The 27,219-nt window shown below is 41.7% G+C and overlaps 1 protein-coding gene across 2 annotated transcripts in view; it reads left to right on the top strand.

Annotated features, from left to right (window-relative positions):
- The window catches only part of IFNLR1 (interferon lambda receptor 1), a 48,037-nt gene that overhangs the window by 11,802 nt on the left and 9,016 nt on the right, over positions 1 to 27,219 (top strand). For both annotated transcript variants that reach the window (XM_023554364.2, XM_010595085.3), the window contains 2 exons: positions 11,477 to 11,661; positions 24,754 to 24,896. In XM_023554364.2, the coding sequence (XP_023410132.1) occupies positions 11,477 to 11,661; positions 24,754 to 24,896 (328 nt within the window). The remainder of the gene's footprint in view (positions 1 to 11,476; positions 11,662 to 24,753; positions 24,897 to 27,219) is intronic.

Raw genomic sequence — 27,219 nt, 5'->3', positions numbered from 1 at the left:
TGCAGAACATTGTCTTTATGAACTATGTTATGCCAGCTGACGTAGATGTCCCTCAAGTCTATGTTCCTCGGCCTTCAAGCCTAATAACTTCACCCTTTGAGGTGTTTGGTTGTGTCTAGGAAGTTTCCATGACTGTGCCCCTTGTGTGCTGTGTTGTCCATATTAATATACATGCAGCATCTACAAATGTGTATGGAGTAGTATCTGCAACCAAACCTATATCTGCGTGAGGGTGTGTTCCCTCGCCCCTTCCCACTCCTCTTTAGCATAGTTCTCTACCTATGTATCCATTCGTAGATTATTATTTGTTAATACTATTGTCTTAGGGTTGTTTGGGTTATGTAGTTACTGTGATTGCCCTTTATTCTTGCATCCCTTTCAGTGCCATCCCTTGCTTTGGTCCTGTTGCACTGACATCCCCCTTGTCGTGTACTGTCTTTCCCTTCACCAGTATTAACACCTGTCTTCTTTCTAACTGGTCATTTTCCCTCCCTTTCTCTCCCATCCCTGGTAACCATCAAAGAATTTATGTGTGTGTATGTAACCCTTTCCTTGATTTTTTTAATAGTAGTGGTCTCGTACAATATTTTTCTTTTTGTGATTGACTTGTTTCACTTATCATAATGTTCTCCACGTTGTGAGATGTTTCACAGATACATCGTTGTTCTTTATCATTGCGTAGTATTCCATTGTGTGTATATACTAGTTTGTTTAGCAATTCATCCATCGATGGGCACTTAGGTTGTTGGCAGCTTTTGGCTGTTGTATGTAGTGCTGCAGTGAACATGGGAGTACATATGTCTATTCGTGTCACAGCTCTTATTTCCCTGGGGAATATACCTAGGAGTGAGATTGCTGGATCATACGGTATTTTCTATTTCTAGCTTTTTAAGGAAGTGCCGCACTGTTTTCCGTAGTCTTTGTACCATTTTACAATCCTACCAGCAGTGTATGAGAGTTCCAGTTTCCCCACAACCTCACCAACATTTGTTTTCTGTTTTTTTTGAATAGTGCCCTTATTGAGGGGGTGAAATGGTATCCCATTGTGGTTTTGATTTACATCTCTCTGATAGCTAATGATCATGAGCATTTCTTCTTGTGTTTGTTTGCTGCCTGAACGTCTTCTTTAGTGAAGTGCATGGTATGTTTTTCCATTTATGTGGATCTCTTGGTTTCTTGCAGTAGTGTTTTGTAGTTTTCTTTGTATAAGTCTTTGTATAAGCGTTAGATTTTTAAGTATTTTACCTTTTGGGGGGCTATTGTAAATGGTATTGTTTTCCTGTTTTCCTTTTCAAAGTTTTCTTTGTTTGTGTAGAGGAACCCAACTGATTTTTGTATGTTAATTTTGTATCCTGCCATTTTGCTGAATCCTTCTGTTAGTCCAGTAGCTTTCTTATGGGCTGTTTGGGACTTTCTATGTATAGGATCTGTGAATAGGGATAGTTTCACTTCTTCCTTACCAATTCGAATGCCCCTTATTTCCTTTTCTTGACTTATTGCTCTAGCTAGGACTTCCAACACAATGTTGAATAGGGGTGGTGATAAAAGGCAACCTTGTCTGGTTACTGTTCTCAAGGGGAATGCTTTCAGTCTCTCTCTGTTGAGGATAATGTTGGCTATTGGTTTTATGTAAGTGCCCTTTATTATGTTGAGACATTTTTCTTCTATTCCTATTTTGCTGAGAGTTTTTAGGAATAGGTGTTGGGATTTATCAAATGCCTTTTCTGCATCACTTGAGATGATCATGTGGTTCTCCTTTGTTTTATTTATGTGGTAGATTATGTTGATTGGTTTTTCCAATGTTGAACCATGCCTGGTATGAATCCTGCTTGGTTGTGATGTATTATTTTTTTGATATGATGTTGAATTCTGTTGGCTGGGCTTTTGTTGAGAATTTTTATGTCTATATTTATGAGGGATATTGGTCTGTAGTTTTCTTTTTTAGTGATGTCTTTGCCTGGCTTTGGTATCAGGGTTATGCTGGCTTCATAAAATGAATTTGAGAGTATTCCTTCCTTTTCCATGTTCTGGAATAGTTTGAGTAGAATTGGTGTCAACTTTTCTCTGAATGCTTTATAGAATTCTCCAGTGAAGCTGTCTGTGCCAGGGCTTTTTTTTTGTCATTGAGAGTTTTTTTTATGGGCCTCTTCAATTTCTTCTTTTGTTATGGGTCTATTCAAATTTTCTACCTCAGTTTGGGTTAGTTTAGGTAGGTAGTGTGTTTCTAGAAATCTGTCCATTTCCTCTAGGCTTTCAAATTTGTTGGTGTACAATTTTTCTTAGTATTCTGTTATCATCCTTTTTATTTCATTTAGTGCTATTGTAATGTCACCCATGTCATTTCTTGTTTGGGTTATTTGCATTTTCTTCTGTTTTTCTTTTGTCAATTTGGCCAGTGGTTTGTCGGTTTTATCGATCCTTTCAAAGGACCAGCTTTTAGTCTTGTTGATTCTTTCTATTTTTTTGTTCTCTGTTTCATCCACTTCTGCTCTAATTTTCATTATTTCATTTCTTCTGGCAACTGTGGGCTTCTTTGATGCTCTCTTTCTAATTGTTCAAGTTTAGGGTTAATGTTTTGATTTTTACCCTTTATTCTCTTTTGATGTGTGTGTTTATTGCAAAAAATTGACCTCTGCTCACTGCTTTTGCTGTGTCCAAAAGGTTTTTGTATTTTATGTTTTCATTCTCATTTGATTCTAGGAATTTTTTTTATTTCATCTTTAGTTTCTTCTATTACCGAGTAGTATTTAAACAGGGTGTTATTCAGTTTCCACGTATTTGGTTTTTTCCTCGTTCTTCCTGTTACCAGTTCCTACTTTTATAGTGTTGTGATCAGAGAAAATGCTTTATACTATTTCAGTGTTTTTGAATTTGTTGAGGCTTGCTTTGTGTCCTAAAGTAAGGTCTATTCTGGAGAAGGATCCATGAGCATTAGAGAAGAATGTGTACTTTGCTGCTGTTGGGTGAAGTGCTCTGTATATGTCTCCAAGGACAAGTTGGTTGATTATGGTATTTAGATCTTCTGTGTCTTTGTTGAGTTTCTTTCTAGTTCTGTCCTTCACCAAAAATGGTGTGTTAAAGTCTCCTAGTATTATTGTGGAAGGGTTATTTCTCTTTTCAATGCTGTTAAAGTTTTTTTTTTTTTAATGTATTTTGAACCTCTGTCATTGGGTGCGTATATGTTTATTATGGTTATGTCCACTTGGTGAGTTGACCCCTTTAGTCATTATATAATGTCCTTCCTTGTCATTTATGATGGATTTTTGCCTTAAAGTCTATTCTATCAGAGATTGATATCGCCACTTCTGCTCTTTTTTGGCTATGTTTTCTTGATATATTTTTTCTATCCTTTAAGTTTTAGTTTATTCATATCTTTGTGTCTAAATTTTGTCTCTTGCAGACAGTATACCAATGGGTCGTGTTTTTTAATCCATTCTGCAACTCTCCATCTCTTTACTGGTCCATTTAGGCCCTTTACATTCAGTGTAATTATTAATAGGTGGGAGCTTATTGCTGTCATTTTGTTATGCTTTTTTTTTTTTTTTTTTGTGGTGTTGGAGGTTTCTTTGTTCCACTTAAATTTCTGTACTGAATTCTTTTAGATTTTCGTTTCCTTTTTTGTTAGTTTTGTGTGTACTGAGTCTTTATGATTTTCTTCTTTTTTATTTTGATGTGTGTGTTTGTTAACTTTCTTTGTGGTTACCCTGAAATTTACTTTTATCTCCCAAAGTTTAAAGAAGTCATTTATTTCTTGATATTGTCTTGACTTCCTCTCCATATGGAAGTTCTAAACCTACACCATTTATTTCCCCTTTATATTTTGAAGTTTCATCAGTTTCAGATGGATGTCTCTGGTTTCCTGTTTTTTGTCTTTTAGCCGTTTTATTTTATTTTTGAGAGTTCTTTATCTGGGTTGATGTCTGGCTAATGTGGTCATGTGTTTTAATCTCAAGTTGTTGTCTGTTGTTGGTTTTCTGTCCTAAGGACTTCTTGTAGCATTTCTTGTAAAGTTGGCCTGGTTTCTACAAAACCAAAAAAACCCCACTGCCGTCAAGTCGATTCTGACTCATAGCGATCCTAGAGGACAGAGTAGAACTGCCCCATAGAGTTTCCAAGGAGGGCCTGGTGGATTTGAACTGCCGACCTCTTGGTTAACAGCCGTAGCATTTAACCACTACACCACTAGGGTTTCCTGGTTTTTTCAAATTCCCTTAATTTCTGTTGAGGGGTAATTTTGCTGGATATATAATTCTTGGTTGGCAATTTTTTTCTTTCAAGGTTTTATATATGTCATCCCATTGCCTTCTTGCCTGCATGGTTTCTGCCGAGAAATCAAAGCTTAGTCTTATCGATGCACCTTTGTAGGTGATCTTTTGTTTTCCCCAAGCTGCTTTCAGGATTCTTTCTTTGTCTTTGGTTTTAGAAAGTTTGATAATGGTATGTCTCAGCATTCTTTTGGAGTCTCTCCTGTATAGGGTTCGTTGTGCTTCATGGATGATTATCTTCTCATCTTTCATTATATTGGGGAAGTTTTCTGTCAGCAAATCTTCAACAGTTCTCTCTTTCTTTTTTGTTGTCTCCTCCCCTTCTGGGATTCTGATTGTGTGTAAGTTATTCCTCTTGACAGTGTCCCACTTAACTGTTAGGCTTTCTTCAGTTCTTTTTTTTTTTGGATTATTTTTCAAACACATTAGCGTCAAGGGATTTATCTTCTATTCTGGTGATCCTATCTTCCATTGATTCAATTCTACTCCTATGACATCCCATTGAGTTGTCTATTTCTGAAATTTTATTGTTAAGCTTCTGGATTTCTTGTTGCTGTTTTTTGTATGATTTCTAATTGTCTATTTATTTTGTCATTTTGTTCTCGTATTATTTTCCTGAATTCTTCTAGCATTTTGTCTGTGCTTTCTTGATTTTGTCTGTGTTTTCCTCAGTTTTGTCTGTGTTTTCCTTGAGGACCCTACACATAAGTCTTCTGTATTCCTTATCAGGTAGCTGCATTACCTTTTCTTCCTCAGGGAGGTTTTCTGGTTCTTTATTTTGGTCACTTGCTGGGGCCATCTTTCCCTGCTTCTTTAGGTAATGTGCTATTGTCTGTTGTCTCCAGGACATGAGGGGGTTATTGTATTTATTAATTAATTGTATACTTGTTTACTGGATCCTGTTTTTTGTTTTGTTTTGTTTTGATGATTCCTGGCATGCATGGGTAGTGGGATGCTCTGGTTGCTAGACTTGCTGTGCTGGAGCATTCACTACCTATCTCTGGGTGAGTGGGGTAGCAGGTAGGTATGGGAGCTCAGGTCTCTGTTTATTGGTCGTGAGGGGCAACTGAGGGTGAGTTGGTAGAGTTTTGGCCTCTGTCTGTGTTCAGTTTGGTATCTCAGGAGCAAAGATTGGAGCTCACCATGTAAGTGGAGCAGCTGGTGTGGCAGTGCATGCAAGTGGGGGTGTGATCATCGCCTCTTGCTGGTTGCGGGGAAGGTATGGATGGTGGAGGAGGGGTGGCAAGTGGGCATGTGCACAGTTGTGCTGTCTCCACCTCTTCCTGGGCAGAGGAAAGGAGGAAGTCTGGACAGACAAATGCATGTGCAGTCACACCACTTCTGCCTTGTGCCAGGTGTGGGGAGGGAGGAAGAGGCAGCAGGAGGATGTGGGCACAGTTGCACCACTTACACCTAGTTCCAGGCAGGGGTAGGGATAAGGGAGTGACAGGCGGGCTCTCGTGTAGTCATCCTGCAGCTGTCTCCACCAGGCCCTTGGGGAGGGGGGTGTAGGTGGCAGGTGGAGCATGCCTAATCCCTCTCATTGGGTAGGCAAGGGGGGTTAGTGGACGTTGATGGAGTGGGTAGGGGGAAAAGGAAGAGGGTCATCTTATGGTCCCCCTGTCAGGCAAGGTGATTGGGGTAAGGGACCCTCTGCTACCTCCAATCAGGAGGATGGGATGAGGGTGATGCATCCCTCTGGCTCACATACGTGGGTGCCGGGTCACCTCGTGTATGCTGCAGCTAGCAAGTGGGACCTGTCCCCACTTGAGTGCGAGGAGAAGGGGCTTCCCAGGGTCCGGTTGGGTGGGAGACCTCTTGCTGATACTCTGTGAGTCTGCCACCTTGTGCGGCCACTCACCCCTGAGATTGGGGGCCGCCGCTCCTGGTGCATCTGATTCTGGATCCTGATGCCCTCCCTACTTTTGCCTCTCTTTGGATGTGTCTGTAAAGTTTCTCTGTCCCTTTTGGGAAAGCCGTGAAATTACTTTCCTGTGTTCTTCATCTGAGGTCGTTGTTGGCTTTGCCTTAAGATGGCCACATTAGGCTGGGACAGCTGTCTGAGCTCCTCCATTCCATGTTGCTCCTCGTTTGCTGAGTTCATTCGCTTTTTCCTTCCAGTCAGTGATTGGTTCAGACCTTAGACCCTTTTTTTTATGTTCAGGGTTCTCAGATTGTTATCTGCTTCTGTTTCACTTGGTTTTTCGTGTCTTTGATGCAGTGGGGCATTATGGTCCATGTGACTAAGCCAACATCTTGGCTCTGCCACCTTGATAAAACTTCTTGAATCTGAGGTTTGATGCCTTTCATCAGCTATGGAAAATTCTCAGCCATTATCTTCTCAAATATTGCTTTTGCCCCATTCTGTCTCTCTTCTCCTTCTGGGACTTCGAATATGCATATATTAAACCTTTTCACATATCCCATGTGTCTCTTATGCCCTTTTTTGTATTATCCAGCCTTTTGTTTCTTCCAACATATCTTCCAGTTTACCAGCTTTCTCTTTGACAGTGCCTAACCTGCTCTTCCTAATTTCAGTTATTTTTTCAGTTCTGAAATAATCATTCGATTATTTTTTATTGTTTTCTCTACTGAAATTCTTCCTTAATTCATTTAATCAGTTATTTTAAATCTATAAGCTCTAGTGTCTGGGTCTGTTTCAGAAAACCTGGAGTGTTTTCTCTTGATTTTGATTATTTCTTACATGTTTTTCAATTATAAAATAATTAGAGGGATAATTTGAGGCTCTGGGTGATAATATCTTCTTCCAGAGAGAATTTACATTTGTTTCTGCCAGGCAGTTGGGGTAAGTATAGGTCATCTTAATACAGTCAAGGATTGATCTTTTTGCAAATTGAATTTCAGTGTTGGTCAGGCTGGTGTGTTTCCAAAGAGCAGCCCTACCAATGCTTGACAAAGCCTAGAGTGTTTATCAGCTCCCTTTTTCCTTAACATCCCCTAAATTCCAATTTATGCCCTTTCTGAGGTTGCTGAAACCTCTCAACTTCTTAGTCCTGTGGTTGCTACTTTAGAATCACAAATACTTTGAGAAGAAAAGGGATACCAAATGTCTTTTCAAATCTCTGAGCTTCCTGGCCCCTCAAGTCCTCCCAGCCCTGGTTTTCTTCACTACCATCAAATGGATTTTTAAAAATATTTTGCCAGTCTTTCTAGATAACCTCAGAAGGAAAGTTGGTCACATTCAAACTGCCTTGTCATAGCTGGAAGCAAAATACCTGATTTTAAGTTGAATACCTTTTGTCATGAACAAATAAATTTTGGATTCTATTAAATATTTCCATCTCTTAGTCTACTGATGTGGTGAATTGCACATTGCAATAGGAAATAAACTGGGGGGTGTTTCTTCTTTTTCTACTCCCTGGAAGAATTTAAAAGCTTGAAATTATTTGTTTCTTGAACATTTGTTAAAACTAATCTGTATAATATTGTCAGGAGGGATCAGTGCCTAGAGAAGGACATCATGCTTGGCAGGTCAGCGAAAAAGAGGAAGACCCTCCATGAGATAAATTGACACAGTGGCTGCAACAGTGCGCTCAAGCATAGCAACAATTGTTTGAATGGTGCAGGACCTGGCAGTGTTTTGTCGTGTAGTGCATAGGGTCGCTATGAGTCGGAACCAACTAGATGGCACTTAACAACAACATAATGCCTGGGACTCGAGTTGTCTTTATGAGAAGATTTTAAATTAGTGCTTCATTTTCTTTAATGCTATAGGACACTTCAGATTTCCTTCTTTTCATTTTAGTAATTTATATTATTCTCTGAACTTGTTTATTTCATCTAAGTTTCCAAATTGATATATAGCTAGGTAGGCAACCACAGACCTACTCTCTGTCACAATAGATTGTTTTCATAGTTTTGCATGTTCCATAATTTCATATAAGTGAATTTGTACAGGACATGCTTTTGTATCTAGCACCCTTTACTCATCATGTTTCTGAAATTCTTTCTTGTTATGTGTATTAGTGGTTCATTACTTTTTATTGCTGAGTAGTATTCCATTTTATGACTATATCACAGTTTATCCATTTTTCCATTGATGGATGTTTAAGTTGTTTCTAGTTTGGTGCTATTATTAATAAAACTGCTTTGAACATTCCCATACAAGTCTCTGTGTGGACATATATTTTCATTTTTCCTGGGTAAAGATCTAGGAGTAGAATCAGGACAATATGGTAACTAAATGTATAACTTTACAAGAAACTGTCAAACTGTTTTCCAAAGTGGTTGTACCATTGTCATTCCCACCAGCAATGAATAAGAGTTCCAGTCGCGCCTCATGCTCACCAACAGTTGATATTGTCAGACTTTTTGATCTTAGTCATTCTAGTGGGTATGAAGCAGTATCTCACTGTGGTGCAGTGAATTACTTAATATGGCTATTGTACCTCCTACACACTGATTGGATGGGACTATGCAAATAAGGTGATTGTGGATGGCTTGGTAATAATGCAAATAAGGTATATGGAACCCTAATGAGGAAATTGGTCAGTTTTGCCATCCTGCTAGGCTTAAAGGGAGCCAATCCCAGAAGCGGAGGGGACCTCACTACCATCAGGAAGAGCCAGGAGTGGAGCATGTCCTTTGGAACCAGGGTTCCTAAACTGAGAGCCTTCTAGACCCAAGAAAAAAGAGAGCTGTAACACCAGAGATGGTGAGAAGCGATCACAGCCAAACCCAGCAGCAGAAAAACGGCAGTAGCAGAACCAGGAAACTGACCTGAGACAGCTCCAGTGGGCACGCTGACCCGTGAAGCAAGACAGCTGAGTGCCTTCAGGTGGCAGGCTTCTTGGCTGAGTGGAGTGCCTCCCGGCAGTTATTGACAGATCAAAAAGGGCTTTGTAACACTTGCCAGGGCAGAGGCCGAGGGCTGAGCCTGTCCTGAGGGGACAGAGAGAAACGTGTCCTGAGGGGACCAAGAGAGCCTGTCCTCAGGGGGCTGAGGGGATCCTGTCTAGGGGGCTGAGAGGAGCCTGTCCTCAGGGGGCTGAGAGGAGCCCCGTGTGGCCGAGAGGAACTGCGATAGCTGTCCTGCAGTGAAGAAGGGAGATTTTTTTCTACATGCTTCCTGATCTTGGTCCCGAGTTATAGCCTATTGATCCTGATCTGAAGTTACCTCCCTAATAAATCCCATAACTGTGAGTATGGTCTGTGAGTTCCACGTGGCCATTACAACAAATTATCCAACCCAGCAGAGAAGTAGAGAGTGCTGTGGAAGGGACAGCTGATGTCAGAATTGGTAAAAAAAAAAAAAAAAGTTGGAGGGTAGAAGTATGTTTGACCTCCGCCTTATAGGAATCAGCTTTGGGCTAATGGTGATGGTGATTCTCCCAGCTTATGAACTTAGGGGAAGTCAGATGCCCCACTGCCATTTTTACCGCATTGTGTCTTTAATTTGCATTTCCCTAATGACTAATGTGCTTATTGGCCATTCATCTGTCTTCTTTTGTGAAGTGATCATATCTTTTGCACATTTTTTGTTGGATGGTTTGTCTTCTTCTTATTGAGTTGTAAGAGTTCTTTATTCTGGATATAAGTCCTTTGTTGGATATACGTATTTTAGTATTACTTTGGGATTTAAAGTCTATACTTTGTCACATATTAATATAACTACACCAGTTTTCTTTTTGTTAATTTTCATGTAGTGTATCTCTTTCGAAGGAGCCCTGGTGGTACAGTGGTTAAAGCACTCAGCTACTAACTGAAAGGTCCTCAGTTCAAACTCACCAGCTGGTCCGCAGGGGAAAGATGTGGCAGTCTGCTTCTGGGGCAGTTCTGCTCTGTCCTGTAGGGTCACTATAAGTTGGAATCGACTTGAAGGCAGTGGGTTTGGTTTTTATATCTTTTTCAAATAGGAAACAAAACACAGGTATTGATTCTTCTAAAATCCTGTTCCTTTTCCCACCCTTACCTCAACCTTGCACATTCATCCATTGCTTAGTTTCCAAACCCAGGAGTAGTCCTTGATTCCTTTTCTTTCCTTCATATTTTACATCTAATCCATGAGCAAATCCTATCAGCTTTACCTCCAGAATATATCCTGAGTCCACTCCCTTTTCCTGTCTCCACCACTGTTCTCTTTTGGACCACTGCTGCAGCCTCCTAGCTTGTTTTTTTTTTTTTTTTTTTTAACCAGAATGATCTTTTAAAAACATAAATTAGGTCTCCTCAACCATCCTATTCACAGCCTTCCAGTGGCTTTCCACCACACTTGAAATAAAATCCAAACTCCTTACCAAGACCTGTGAGGCCCTGCCTGACCATTCCCACCTTCTCCACCCTCATCTCCAGTCCATTTATACCCCTCCCTCCCTTGCTCCCTGGGCTTCGGCCACACTGGCCTTCTTGCTTTTCTCTGAAAGGTCAAGCTCATTCCCACTGCAGGGCTGTTGCTTTTGCTGTCCCTTCCCCCAAACCTTTCCTGGCTTCCTCCTCCTCATACAGGTCTTGACTTCAATGTCACCTCTCAGAGGGGCCTTCCCAGAGCCATTTTTCGGAAGGAGTCCCTCCCACATGACCCTCTTTGATCTTCCTTACTGCCTTCACCAGCTCCTGGGTTTATCTTGTTGATGTGACTGTTGTCTCTCGTCCAGGGTGTGAATTCCCCAGGGCAGGACCTCATCTGTCGCAAGCACTGCCGATTCCCCCAGTGCTGAGAATGATGCTTAGCATGCAGCATGTGGTCATCACTGACCGACTCTTCTCCTTTCTCTGAACTTCAGTGTTCTCAGTGTCATGGACCTGGATTTCCCCTCTGACATCGCCATGGCACCCAGCCCTGTGCCTGGTATACAGCAGGTGCTCCACTCATGCCTGAATGAATAAACATAGGGCAAAAATTGTTACTAGTATTAGCAATAGCAGCTACCTCAACAGCCCCGTAATAGAGGCATTGTTTCCCATATTTACAGATGAGAAGACTGAGGCTTAGGGGCAGTGATCTGTCTCAGATCCCAGAGCTAGTGAGGAGCAGAGCCAGGATTCCCACCCACATCTGTTTGGCTCCAGAGCCTGAACTCCTAACCAGACTATTCTGCCTCAACCAGTGGCTACCTGGATGGTTGGCTGGATGGACAAATGGACAGTCGGGCTGAGTGGAGGGACAACTGATCGTATGTTCTCTAAAGTTTACTTCCCCTAGCCCTGAGAGGCTGAGTCCATGACCCAAGCTCTGCTGTCTCCTCCCTCAGCTTTCCGAAGGCCAAATATTGGCGAAAAGTGAAAAGGTGTACAGGAACCAAGGAGCTGGTGTGTTGCCTGATGTGCCTGGAGAAACAGGACCTGTACAACAAGTTCAAGGGACGTGTGAAGGCAGTTTCTCCCAATGCTACCTCCCCCTGGGTAGAGTCCAAGTACCTGGATTATCTTTCTGAAGGTAAGCCTGTGGGTAAGGGACTGAACAGGGAGGCTGCCCATCCAGGACCTTTGCTTAGTAGTGCTGCTGCCCTAGCCCTTTCTCTCCCACTTCCCCAAAGCAAAGGGCAACTGTCTGGGGCAACCTGCCACAGGCCCCAGGCTCGTGTCTGAGTAGCCTGACTTCGTGATGAGGAGTTAGGGAAGCTCCCGCCAGCCAGCCACAGCAATTCAGCTTGTACCGTCTGGTAATAATGCTCATTATTTTTTATTGAGCACCACCTTTGTGGGATGTATGGACAGACAAGTGATCACATGCTCCCTAACAAAGCATGTTACATACTTATTCCTTTCTTTTTTTTTTTTTTTTTTTTCAATGTTCAAATTCCCTCTTTAAGGAGCAAATTTCTTTTTGTTCTGGTTGCGAAAGTAATTTCAGTACACTGTAGAAATTTGGGGTGGGAGGAGATAAAAATAGAGAAAAAAATCCCTTAATGATTACCACATTCCGATATCACCGTGTTAACACTGAGAAAAGAGAGCACACTTTTTTCCCAAGTTTATTTCTAATCTTTACCACAAACCTGTGAGATTTATTCTCATTGTCCTTTAAAAAAATAAATAAATAAAACCAAGGCTCACAGAAGCTAAGTAACTTGCCTGGATACACAGTTATAGTAAGTGGTAGAAACAGGATATGAATTTGGATCTTTCTGACCTTGGACAAGAAGACATGGGGCGAGACGTAAGAGTGGAGGAAGGGTGGTAACAGGGAGAGGATAAATACCCCGACAATGCTCTTGTGGAGCTTAGATCTGCAAGTTGCTGTCCAGGCTTCTCAAATAGCTTGGGGGCAAAAAAGATCTGAAGGAGGGAGAGGCAAGGATTGAAGGATGATTGAGAAGGAAGAAGAGGTTATTAGATATGAATGGGAAGAATTAGCTGGCTGCATGGGTAAAAGAAGGAAAGAGAAGAAAAGGAATGTGAAGAAGACGAAGAAGTGATGGGTGAATGGGAAGGAAGGGGGCTAGATGGAAGGACAGATGCTTGTTAGGAAGGAAACAAGTATGAATGGAAAGGTGGGGAATAGGAAGGAAAGACGATAGGTGGATCAAGGGGTATAGAAGGTAGGCTGGCCATGCAGGAAGAGCAGGAAGGAAGGACAAGAAGAAAAATTGTATAGATAGGAAAGGAAGAATGTATGGATGGGAAGGACAGAAGAATAGAAAATAGGTTGACTGGCTAGACAAAAGGAAGAAGGCATAAATGAAAGGATGGGTAACAAGAAAGGCATTTTGGCTGGGAAGAAAGTTAACAAGGAAAGAAGGGTGACTGGGAAGAAAGGAAGGATGGATGGGAAGGATAGCTGAATGGGAAGGACTCACGAAGGAAGCATGGGAAGGCAGGCAGGATGAGCCACTGCAGCTGTTGGATGGACGGGAATGAAGGATTAGAAGAATAGAGGGAAAGACGTCGAAAGGCAACTAAATTTATTTTGAAGAGAGAGAGAGAAAGAAAGAACGAACTTGCCTCTTCCTCCCTGAAGCTTCCCCAATTCTCCTGCAGCATACCCCAAGCCAGAATGACCCTTCCCACTGCTACACTACCACCACACTTTTCCTCCACTCACTTGTGACCTGGTCATTTTCTTGAGTTTTGATAATTTTCTTACTTCAATTCCCCCTAACCTCTCAGTTTCTAGAAGACATAATTGAAGAAGGCTTTGTCTCCCCATTCCCTGAGCTCTGTGCCAGGGCCTGGTACATAGTCAATATTTAGCAGATGGTTCCTGAACAAATATGTAGTGGCATTGTGGGGAATCTACATGTTTACCCTGAACACAAACACAGGGCAGAGATGACCGGTGTGGTCAGAGCTCTCCGCTGGCTGGGAGTCAGGGAAGGCTGCATAAAAGAAGCAGCGTTTCAGCTGGACCTTGAAAGATGGTGTATTAGTTTTCTCTTGCTGACATATTCCTTGTCACATTGCCCGCTCTATCTTCGAACCATTGAGCAAGCCTAGATTGCCTTGCAGAGTCTTAAATATATGGACATTAAAGACCCTGCTGGTGAGGGCTGAGAAGGAAGGTGAGTAGCATTGTAGAGAAAGTCTAAATCACCTTAGAGAATACCTACATAATCATGAACACACTGTTAGAAACAAGGGTGTTAAAGGCACTGCCTCACAGAAGGACATGAGGAACATGTTACTGAGAACTTGAGGAAGGGGAATCCTTGTTATAGAAACCCATAAAGTTTTTGAGAATTGTCTAACAGCAGAAACATTGCCAGCTTGAACTCAAAGGGAGAGAGAGAATATGAAATGAAAGATGGCTAATGGACCCCCCAGATTCTACTGACAGGAAGCAGGCTGACAAAGCTACTTAGCTGCGAACAATGCAACTTTTTGTGAAAAAGGATGACTTGGAGGGTGGAGCCAAGACCCCAGAGGGCAGAGCTGAGAGCCAAGGAGAATTATTCTCAGGACTTGAAACCTAAGGAAGTTTGCCCAGCTGAATTTCAAAACTTTTTTGGAGATTGGCATCAGCAAAATGACAGAGTAGGCAGCTCCAAATGCTAGTCCCTCCACAGAAACATCAAAGAAAACAGCAGAAACTTTCAGAACCAACTTTGTCAGAACTCTGAAAAATAGTCAGAAGTTTACAGCAACCAAGTGAACACTGAATCAGGAAAAAGCCAACTTAAAAACAGTAGGAAACCTTTGCGGCATTTTTACTTGCCTTTGTCCCACCCTCTCCCCAGCTTGACAGCAATCTTGAAGATGGCAGTTGCATTCCTAGAGAGCAAGCCTAGATTGCCTTGCACAGGCAAGGCTTTGCTAATTAGGCTTTGCTAATGCTCTTGAGATTAGCAAATTATTGTGTTTGTCTGTTGTCACCTATCTGGGGCTACCTGAAGGACTGATACAAGGTGCTCATCTCTGTTTCACCTAACTCAGAATTCACTCAGGGTGGGAAAGTGGCAGAGGTTGCTGTAAAACATTATAAGGCGGGGAGGGGGCCAAGATGGCTGACTAGGCAGACGCTACCTCGGATCTCTCTTGCAACAAAGACTCGGAAAAACAAGTGAATCGATCACATACATGACAATCTACGAACCCTGACCATCAAACACAGATCTAAAGAGTTGACCTGAGTGACAGGTGAGCGAAAAGCTGCATCCTGAACCAGCGACCACTTCTGGAACCTGTGACCCGCCCCACAGCCTTGAGCACCGGCAGTTCCCTGGTGCCAAGTGGCGGGGCTGATTGCGGCTTGCTGAGGCGGGGCAGGCACAGGACACAGCCCTAACCCCTAGCCCCCTGGGGTAACCTCCGTAGAGACTCAGCCAGCACAAGCAGGCTGCACACTAACGGGGCTAACAAGAGAACCAACAACCACGGGGAAGCAGCGACTGTTTTCAGAGCCTGGAGCCAGCGTCCCAGTCAGAAAATCTTGGCGCCGGGCTTTGGACTGGGCGCAGGGGAGCTGAGCACGGCATCCTGAGACGGCGCAAACACGGGACGCAGCCCTAGCCCCCAGAAGTGACCCCGGGGGAAACCCAGCCAGTTCACGCAGGCAGCCCAGCGACGCGGCTGACAGGAGGAGAAGTCACCAGGAGGCAGCAACTGGTTTTGGAGCCGGGAGTGCAGCATCCCAGCCAGGGAACCTTGGTGCTGGGCTTCGGACTGGGAGCAGAGGAAATAACTACGGCTTCTGAGACAGCACAAGCGCGGGACGCGGGCCTGACCCTTGGGGGCAATCTCTACCCAGCCAGTGCACACAGTCGAGGCGCCCCTTGGGAATCTCAGATAAAACAGTCATCCCAAGCAAGATAAGTAAATTTGTCTATATTCCGGGGTGCTACTCTCTCCTATCTATCTGATCCCTCCCCTCCCCTTCCCAGATGGCTTCATTAACATTGGAATTTCCTGGGCCAGAGAGGGAAGTGCTCTGCGGTTTTTTTTTCTTTGTTTGTTTGTTTTGTCTTTTCCTAATCCATTCTCCTGGCTTGAGAGAAGCAGCTACAAAAAACCCAGGGACCAAGAATCCGTGCCCAACTTCCCAAAATTGGACTAAAAATACAGAACCAGCTCCAGCCAAGTATTTGAGATCCATAGTCTTGGGCTTTCATCCCTACAGGGAACAAGGTGGATATTATAATGCAAAGGCAATTCTGATAGGGATCTGACTGTAATTGTTTTAGCAGATTACTGGAAAGACAAGTTTCCCAGGTCTCATATCTCTACCTATTAAACAGAGCCCTCACTGACCCACAACAGGGAACTGAGGGCTGAAGCTCCACCCAAAACACCTAACCTCCTGCCATAGGGGTCTGAGGATAGTAACATCTACCAATCTGTAGAGGTACATGCATTGGGCGCCTAAGGTACAGCTGCAGAGCCCACCCACCAAAGTGCTTTAGGAATAGAGACACACCTACCTCACTGGCACTTGGGGGAAGCTTGTCAGCATCCTGCCCCCCCTGGAGTGTGACCCCCTGCTGCTACTAGAATCTGGTGCACACAACTATCACCACTACTCCTCTAAGCGAATAGGTGACAGTCTACCCCACACACTTGGTGACCCAAAATCAGATTCTACTCAAGAATAGTGGATGGACTCTTAGGCTTGTATTTCTGGTAACGGCCCAAACCAGCTGGTAAGAGAACATAAGTGATTCAAAGCCTACAACAATCAAGACAGCACAATCTAGTAGTCCATCTATGTACGCTGAAAGAAAACAAAACAAGGTAAGTCTCAGTGAGCAAATATAAAATAAACCATTACATTATCTTATGGATGGCTCGGAGACAACAGTCGATATCAAACCACATAAAGAAGCAGACCATGATTGCTTCTACAACTCCCCAAATTAAAGAATCAAAATCTTTCCCAAATGAAGATACAATCCCGGAATTGCCAGATGCAGAATATAAAATACTAATTTACAGAATGCTTCAAGACATCTTTCTTTTTTTTTTAAGACATCAGGGATGACCTCAGAAATGAAATAAGGCAATCTACAGAAAAAGCCAAGGAACACACTGATAAAGCAGTTGAAGAAATCAAAAAGATTATTCAAGAACATAGTGGAAAAATTAATAACCTACAAGAATCCATAGAGAGACAGCATTCAGAAATCCAGAAGATTAACAGTAAAATTACAGAATTAGACAACTCAATAGGAAGTCAGAGGAACAGAATTGAGGAATTGGAATGCAGAGTGGGGCAGTTGGAGGATAAAGCAATTGACACCAATATAGCTGAAGAAAAATCAGATAAAAGAATTTTAAAAAATGAAGAAACCCTAAGAATCATGTGGGACTCTATCAAGAAGAATAAGTTGCATACGATTGGTGTTCCAAAACAAGGAGGGATAACAGAAAATACAGAGAGAATAGTTGAAGATCTGTTGGCAGAAAAGTTCCCTGACATCATGAAAGACAAAAGGATAGCTATCCAAGATGCTCATCAGACCCCATATAAGATTGATCCAAAAAGAAAATCACCAAGAGATATTATCATCAAACTTGCCAAAACCAAAAATAAAGAGAAAATTTTAAAAGCAGCCAGGGATAAAAGAAAGGTCTCCTACAAGGGAGAATCAATAAGAGTAAGTTCAGACTACTCAGCAGAAACCATGCAGTCAAGAAGGCAATGGGATGACATATATAGAGCACCGAAGGATACAAACTGCCAGCCAAGGATCATTTATCCAGCAAAACTCTCTCTCAAATATGAAGGCAAAATTAAAACATTTACAGATAAACACAAGCTTAGAGAATTTGCAAAAACCAAACCAAAAAAAAAATAAAAACCAAAGCTACAAGAAATACTAAAGGAAATTGGTCAGAAAATCAATAACATCAGGTAGCAATACAATACAAGGTCGCAGAACAGAACATCCTGATATCGACTCAAATAAGGAAATCACAAAAACAAATTAAGATTAATTTTAAAAAGAAAAAAATGCTCAAAACAGGGAATCATTGAAGTCATTATGTAAAAGATCACAATAATCAAAAAGAGGGACTAAATACAGGAGGCATAGAACTGCCATATGGAGAGGAAAACAAGGCAATATAGGATGATACAAGTTAAGTTTTTTACTTAGAAAAATAGGGGCAAATATTAAGGTAACCACAAAGAGGTCTAACAATTCCATAACTCAAAATAAAAACCAAGAAAAACATAACGACTCAGCAAACATAAATTCCACTACTATGAAAATGAGGAACACACAATTTACAAAGAAAAACATCTCAGCACAAAAAAGTAAGTGGAAAAATGAAATTGTCAACAACACACACAAAAAGGCATCAAAATGACAACACTAAACACATTCTTATCTATAATTACACTGAATGTAAATGGACTAAATGCACCAATAAAGAGACAGAGAGTCTCAGACTGGATAAAGAAACACGATCCGTCTACATGCTGCCTACAAGAGACACACCTTAGACTTAGAGACACAAACAAACTAAAACTCAAAGGATGGAAAAAAATATATCAAGCAAACAACAATCAAAAAAGAGCAGGAGTAGCAATATTAATTTCTGACAAAATAGACTTCAAAGTTAAATCCACCACAAAGGATAAAGAAGGACACTACATAATGATTAAAGGGACAATAGACCAGGAAGATATAACCATATTAAATATTTATGTACCCAATGACAGGGCTGCAAGATACATAAAACAAACTTTAACAGAACTGAAAAGTGAGATAGACACCTCCACAATTATAGTAGGAAACTTCAACACACCACTTTCGGAGGCAGACAGGACTTCCAGTAAGAAGCTCAATAGAGACCCGGAAGACCTAATTGCTGCAGTCAACCAACTTGACCTCACACATCTATACAGAACACTCCACCCAACAGGTGCAAAATATACTTTTTTTTTCTAGTGCACATGGAACATTCTCTAGAACAGATCACATATTAGGTCATAAAACAAACCCTTGCAGAATCCAAAACATCGAAATATTACAAAGCATCTTCTCAGACCACAAGGCCATAAAAGTGGAAATCAATAACAGAAAAATCAGGGAAAAGGAATCAAATACTTGGAAATGAACAATACCCTGCTCAAAAAAGACTGGCTTATAGAAGACATAAAGGAGGGAATAAAGAATTCATAGAATGCAACGAGAATGAAAACACTTCCTATCAAAACCTCTGGGACACAGCAAAAGCAGTGCTCAGAGGTCAATTTATATCAATAAATGCACACATACAAAAGGAAGAAAGAGCCAAAATCAGAGAACTGTCCCTACAACTTGAACAAATAGAAAGCGAGCAACAAAAGAATCCATCAGGCACCGGAAGAAAACAAATAATAAAAATTAGAGCTGAACTAAATGAATTAGAGAACAGAAGAACAATTGAAAGAATTAACAAAATCAAAAGCTGGTTCTTTGAAAAAATTGATAAACCACTGGCCAAACTGACAAAAGAAAAACAGGAGAGGAAGCAAATAACCCAAATAAGAGACGAGATGGGCCGTATCACAACAGACCCAACTGAAATTAAAAGAATCATATCAGATTATTACAAAAAATTGTACTCTAACAAATTTGCAAACCTGGAAGAAATGGATGAATTCCTGGAAAAACACTATCTACCTAAACTAACACAATCAGAAGTAGAACAACTAAATAGACCTATAACAAAAAAAGAGATTGAAACGGTAATCAAAAAACTCCCAACAAAAAAAGGCCCTGGCCTGGACGGCTTCACTGCAGAGTTCTACCAAACTTTCAAAGAGTTAACACCACTACTACTAAAGGTATTTCAAAGCATAGAAAATGATGGAATACTACCTAACTCATTCTATGAAGCCACCGTATCCCTGATACCAAAACCAGGTAAAGACACCACAAAAAAAGAAAATTACAGACCTATATCCCTCATGAACATAGATGCAAAAATCCTCAACAAAATTCTAGCCAATAGAATTCAAAAACATATCAAAAAAATAATCCACCACGACCAAGTGGGATTTATACCAGGTATGCAAGGCTGGTTTAATATTAGAAAAACCATTAATGTAATCTGCCATATAAATAAAACAAAAGACAAAAACCACATGATCTTATCAATTGATGCAGAAAAGGCATGTGACAAAGTCCAATACCCATTCATGATAAAAACTCTCAGCAAAATAGGAATTGAAGGAAAATTCCTCAACATAATAAACGGCATCTACAAAAAAAAAAAATTTTTTTTTTTTATACAAAGCCAACAGCCAACATCATTCTAAATGGAGAGAGCCTGAAAGCATTTCCCTTGAGAACGGGAACCAGACAAGGATGCCCTTTATCACTGCTCTTATTCAACATTGTGCTAGAGGTCCTAGCCAGAGCAATTAGGCTAGACAAAGAAATAAAGGGCATCCAGATTGGCAAGGAGGTAGTAAAATTATCTCTGTTTGCAGATGACATGATCTTATACACAGAAAACCCTAAGGAATCCTCCAGAAAACTACTGAAACTAATAGAAGAGTTCGGCAGAGTCTCAGGTTACAAGATAAACATACAAAAATCACTTGGATTCCTCTACATCAACAAAAAGAACATCGAAGAGGAAATAACCAAATCAATACCATTCACAGTAGCCCCCAAGAAGATAAAATGCTTAGGAATAAATCTTACCAAAGATGTAAAAGACCTATACAAAGAAAACTACAAAGTACTAGTGCAAGAAACTAAAAGGGACCTACATAAGTGGAAAAACATACCTTGCTCATGGATAGGAAGACTTAACATACTAAAAATGTCTATTCTACCAAAAGCCATCTATACATACAGTGTACTTCAGATCCAAATTCCAATGACATTTTTTAATGTGATGGAGAAACAAATCACCAACTTCATATGGAAGGGAAAGAAGCCCCGGATAAGTAAAGCATTACCAAAAAAGAAAGCGGGAGGCCTCACTCTACCTGATTTTAGAACATATTATACAGCCACAGTAGTCAAAACAGCCTGGTATTGGTACAACAACAGGCACATAGACCAATGGAACAGAATTGAGAACCCAGATATAAATCCATCCACATATGAGCAGCTGATATTTGACAAAGGCCCAGTGTCAGTTAATTGGGGAGAAGATAGTCTTTTTAACAAATGGTGCTGGCATAACTGGATATCCATTTGCAAAAAAATGAAACAGGACCCATACCTCACACCATGCACAAAAACTAACTCCAAGTGGATCAAAGACCTAAATATAAAATTTAAAATGATAAAGACCATGGAAGAAAAAAAATAGGGACAACGTTAGGAGCCCTAATACAAGGCATAAACAGAATACAAAACATTACTAAAAATGACGAAGAGAAACCAGATAACTGGGAGCTCCTAAAAATCAAACACCTATGCTCATCTAAAGACTTCACCAAAAGAGTAAAAAGACCACCTACAGATTGGGAAAAAATTTTCAGCTATGACATCTCTGACCAGCGCCTGATCTCTAAAATCTATATGATTCTTTAAAACTCAACCACAAAAAGACAAACAACCCAATCAAAAACTGGGCAAAGGATATGAACACGTACTTCACTAAAGAAGATATTCAGGCAGCTAATAGACACATGAGAAAATGCTCTCGATCATTAGCCATTAGAGAAATGTAAATTAAAACTACGATGAGATTCCATCTCACTCCAACAAGGCTGGCATTAATCCAAAAAACACAAAATAAATGTTGGAGGGGCTGCGGAGAGATTGGAACTCTTATACACTGCTGGTGGGAATGTAAAATGGTACAACCACTTTGGAAATCTATCTGGCGTTTTCTTAAAAAGTTAGAAATAGAACTACCATACAACCCAGAAATCCCACTCCTCAGAATATACCCTAGAGAAATAAGAGCCTTTACACGAACAGATACATGCACACCCATGTTTATTGCAGCACTGTTTACAATAGCAAAAACCTGGAAGCAACCAAGGTGTCCATCAATAGATGAATGGTTAAATAAATTATGGTACATTCATACAATGGAATACTATGCATCAATAAAGAAACAGTGACGAATCTGTCAAACATTTCATAACATGGAGGAACCTGGAAGGCATTATGGTGAGGGAAATTAGTCAGGTGCAAAAGGACAAATACTGTACAAGACCACTATTATAAGTTCTTGAGAAATAGTATAAACTGAGAAGAACACATTCTTTTGTGGTTAGGAGAAGGGGGAGGGAGGGAGGGTGGGAAAGGGTTATTTACTGATTAGTTAGTAGATAAGAACTACTTCAGGTGAAGGGAAGGCCAATACTCAATACAGGGAAGGTCAGCTCAACTGGACTGGACCAAAAGCAAAGAAGTTTCAGGGATAAACTGAATGCTTCGAAGGTCTGCAGTGGAGCAAGGGCGAGGGTTTGGGGACTATGGCTTAAGGGGACTTCTAAGTCAATTGGCATAATAAACTCTATTATGATAACATTCTGCATCCCACTTAGAAGTGTGGTGTCTGGGGTCTTAAATGCTAACAAGCTGCCATCTAAGCTGCATCAATTGGTCTCAACCCATCTGGATCAAAGGAGAATGAAGAACACCAAGGTCACACGATAACTATGAGCCCAAGAGACAGAAAGGGCCACATGAACTAGAGACTTACATCATTCTGAGACCAGAAAAACTAGATGGTGCCCGGCCACAACCGATGACTGCCCAGACAGGGAACGCAACAGAGAACTCCTGAGGGAGCAAGAGAACAGTGGGATGCAGACCCCAAATTCTCATAAAAAGACCAGACTTAAAGGTCTGACTGAGACTAGAGGAATCCCGGCAGTCATGGTCCCCAAACCTTCTGTTGGCCCAGGACAGGAACCATTCCCGAAGACTACTCATCAGACACGGAAGGGCCTGGACAATGGGCTGGAGAGATGCTGATAAAGAGTGAGCTACTTGTATCAGGTGGACACTTGAGACTGTATTGGCATCTCCTGTCTGGAGGGGAGATGGGAGGGTAGAGAGGGTTAGAAACTGGCTAAAGGGTCACGAAAGGAGAGAGTGGAAGAAGGGAGCGGGCTGACTTTATTAGGGGGAGAGTAAATGGGAGTATGTAGTAAGGTGTATATAAGCTTACATGTGACAGACTGACTTGATTTGTAAACTTTCACTTAAAGCACAATAAAAATTATTAAAAAAAAATTATACGGCAAATGAAAACCTCAAATGCCTGTGACAAAAGATTACCATTTAGATATACAGACTGCATAAAGCTTAGGAGGAAAACCTGGGGAGAGAGTTTCTTTGGGAAGTTAAGGGATTCAAAATTCATCGAGGGGGAATTTAGAGAGCCACACTCATACCCAGGGCAGAAGGCGTGCTCAGAGAAGATCCTAAGCTTTTACCTCTGGTTGATCTCTAGGCTTAGTACAAGCAAGGAGTGAAAAACTCTAAGGTAGGGTTGCCTGGCTAAGTTAAAGGAGTGTCCCAGCAAGAGCCCATCTTCAAAGACTGGGAGAGGTGTTTTTCTTGTTTTTTTTTTTTTTTTAGTTCCTGGTCTTCAAGGAGATCTCTGTCAAAATACTGACAACACAAGCTAGAGGAATGGAGATTTCAGTAATCACCCACAACAAAAATATAGTCTTTTCAAAAGTGGAACAGTCATTAAACAGTCAACAGCAGCCTTTACCAACCAAGAACAGCAAACCTTGGGGAAGGGAGAGAATCTGATTTCCAGAGTTACAACATTATCAGCTGCCTGGTTTCCAACCAAAAATGACAAGCCACACAGAGAAACAGGAAAGTATGCCCCATTCAAAGGAAAAAAAATAATTGATAGAAACCATTCATGAGGGAGCCCAGGCATTGGACTTACTAAAGACTTTAAATCATGGACAAAACACTAAAGAAAACCAGGAAAATGATGTATGAATAAAATAAGAATATCAATAAAGAGATGAAAATTATTAAAAAAAGAACCAAATAGAAATTCTGGGGCTGAAAAGTATAGTAACTGAAATTAAAAATTTGCTAGAGAGGCTCAACAGCTGATTTTAGCAAACAGAAAAAATGAATCCACAAACTCAAAGGTACCCAAAACCCAGTGCCATCGAGTCGATTCCGACTCATAGCGACCCTACAGGACAGAGTAGAACTGCCCATTAGAGTTTCCAAGGAGACAATTGAAATTATCCAGTAGGCAGAATAACCTCCCCCAAGAATGCCCACATTCTAATTCCTGGAACCTATGATTATGTTAGGTCACATGGCAAAAGGGACTTCACAGATGTAATTCAGGTTATGAACCTTAAAATAGGGAGATTATCCTGGATTTTCCAGGTGGGCTTGATCTAATCACATGAGCCGAGCCCTTAAAAGCAGAGAAATTTCTTTGGCTGGAGGCAGATGTTGCAGAACGGAAGTCAGAGAAATTTGAAGCATGAGAAGGACTCAACGTGCTATTGCTGGTTTGAAGATGGAGGGGCAACGTGACAAGGACTGCAGGTGGCTCTAGGAGCTGAGAGAGACTCCTGGCTGACAGCCAGCCTGGAATCAGGACCTCGGCCCTACAACCACAAGGAGCTGAATTCTGCCAACAACACGAATGAACTTGGAAGTGGGTTCTTTCCTTGATTCTCCAGATGAGATCCCCAAACCAGTCAATGCCTTCATTTTGGTCTTGTAAGACCTGAGTAGGGGAACCAGGCAAGCCCACCTGGACTTCTGATCTGCAGAATTAAGAGATAATAAATTTATGATTGTTTTAAAAAGCCTAGAAGTTTGTTTTAGAAGTTTGTTACAGCAGCAATAAAAAATGAATACAGATGGGTTGGAGTCTGACAGGTCAAAGATAAGTGAAGGGCATCCCAGGTGGAAGGGACAACACAGGTAAAGGCAGGTCACTTAACCTCTTTAAGCTTCAGTTCCCCTTTCTGTAAAACGGGAATAGTGATAGCTCCCTCTGTCCCATGCTAAACTTAAAATAAAATGGCTAAGCGGTGCACAGTAGGTGTTAACAAATGCTAATACTGCTTTCCTCTTCCCAAGAGAGCTCTCTGGGCTGGGTGAGGAGCAGGCCTGCCTGGAGGCAGGGGGAGAGACACAGTGTGTCCCCTAGAGAGTACTGATTGGTCCTGTCCTGTTTCTGCCAGTGGAGCCGGCCCCGCCCACCCTTGTCTTCACCCGCACAGAGGAGATCCTGAGCATCAATGCCACATACCAGCTGCCACAGTGCATGCCCTCAACGGATCTGAAGTATGAGGTGCATTTCTGGAAGGAGGGGACCAGGAACAAGGTGAGAAACCCCTTTTCTGCCCCTAGACTGGCCCCCCGCCCCCGCTACCCAACTAAACCTTGGTGCTCCTCGCCCTCCCAGTCTGCTTCCCACACCCCGTCTTCAAGAAGCGTTCCCCAGTATACCCCCCACTCCCGGCAGTCACCCACAGCACAGCTGAACTGGCATCAGTCACATCTCAGTGCCTAGTGTCTGAGAATGTCTCATGGAAAACAAAGGAAGCCAGGGCCCAACCTGATGGAGATCCAGGGTCCAGGCAGTGACTCACGTACAGGGTGACTAGTCTGTGGCCCACCCTGCCCCTCTCCCCCAGAGAGGCCATATACAGGGCACCCTGCCACCGCACATCACAGGGGCAACAGCATGGCAGCTTTTGTTTATTAATTATGAAAATCTTTCTCCCCCCTTTTTTTCCAATAAAATCTGGCTGAAGTAGGGTGATTTATAGGAGGCCTATTTGCCAAGTCACCAGATTCATTACAGAAAAATCAGAAAATACAGATAAGCTCTAAAAAGAAAACCAAAAGTACCCAGAGATAATCACTAATAGAGCCTTGATGTGTATCCAATTCCAGACTTATTTTCTGTGCGTGTGTCTGTGCTTATTTATGGCAGGGGTCAGCAAACTTTTTCTGTAAAGGGCCAGATAGTAAATATTTTCAACTTTGCAGGCCAGATGGTCTCCATCATAACTCCCCAACTCTGCCATTGTATCATGAGAGCAGCCATAGACTATATGTAAATGAATCAGCATGGCTATGTTCCAATAAAACTTTTTTTACAAAAACAGATGGCCGTGCAGATATGGCCTTCGGACTGTAGTTTGCTGACCCCTGATTTATGAGATTACCGCCATTAAATTGTTTTATAGCTTGATTTACACAATTAATAATATACTGCAAACTCTCAAGGTATCTTCCTACAGCGTAATAGTAAAGGGTTGCATCAGATTCCCTTGCAGGGCTGTCTGTGCCTTCTTCACTTTTATGAAACTCATCCCTTCTTGTTGAACATTAAGGTCATATCCAATTTTTCCTACTCTGTTATTAGGCAAGTTCTTTGCTCTTTCTGAGCTTTAGTTTACCCTAAATTACACTTCATGACAGAGGACTGTTGTGTAGATAAACCCAAATCCAAACCCTCTGCCGTTGAGTTGATTCTGACTCATAGTGATCCTGTAGGATGGAGTAGAACTGCCCCATAGGATTTCCAAGGAGCACCTGGTGGATTCGAACTGCCGACCTTTTGGTTAGCAGCCGTAGCTCTTAACCACTATGCTACCAGGGTTTCCTGTGTAGATAAAGCCTTTGGAAAACGCTAGACAAATATGATCTATTTATTACATCTCATCAGGCAGTCTTAGGGACGTGCATCTGATAAACTCTGCTTCCCAGGCTACGCGCGCACACACATTCAACATTCATTCAGCAAACATTTACTCAGTGCTTCTCCCATCCTGTACAGTCTAGTTCAGGGGCCAACAGTGAGTATTTTCAGTTTTGCAGGCCATCTGGTCCCTGTCATAACTCTTCAACTCTGCCATTGCAGCACAAAAGAAACCGTCAGCCAGTTGCCATTGGGTCGGTTCTGACTTATGGCGACCCCATAAGTACAGAGTAGAATTGCTCCATAGGGTTTTTGAGGTTGTGACCTTTTAGAAGCAGATCACTCATCCTTTCTTCCAAGATCCCTCTGAGTGGGCTTGAACCACCAACCTTTTGTTTAGTAGTCCAGCACTTAACCTTTTGTGCCACCCAGGGACTGCAAAGGCAATATGAAGATGTCTATTTTACGTATTTCAATAAAGTTATTTACAAAAACAGATGGCAGCTCAGATTTGACCCACAGGCTGTAGTTTGTGGACCCTTGTCCTTGTCCATTCTTTATTCTACTGAACCAGCATTCACTCCTGCTCTCCTGCGTATTCTGGGTCCTAGGGATACAGATCTCCATCCAATGTGACCCCTGCCTTTGAAGAACCTCGCAAATGTTCTAGATTAACACTATCCAATACAAATATAATACAAGAAATATATGTGATTTTAAATTTGCTAGTAGTCACATTGGAGCCCTGGCGACACAGTGTTTCAGAGCTCGGCTGCTAACCAAAAGATCAGCAGTTCAAATCCACCAGCTGCTCCTTGGAAACCCTTTGGGGCAGTTCTACTCTGTCCTATAGCATCGCTACGAGTTGGAGTCGACTCGACGGCAACGGGTTTAGTAGTCACAGTAAGTCAAGTCAAAAGAAACAAGTGGTTTAATTTTGATAATAGATCTTATTTAATCCATCAGATCTAAAATGTTACCATTGTAACATGTGATT

The sequence above is a fragment of the Loxodonta africana genome, chromosome 3 (assembly GCF_030014295.1).
Source record: "Loxodonta africana isolate mLoxAfr1 chromosome 3, mLoxAfr1.hap2, whole genome shotgun sequence".
NCBI lineage: Eukaryota > Metazoa > Chordata > Mammalia > Proboscidea > Elephantidae > Loxodonta > Loxodonta africana.
The sequence above is the reverse complement of the archived record's forward strand: the minus strand, read 5'-3'. Positions and strand labels throughout refer to the sequence as shown.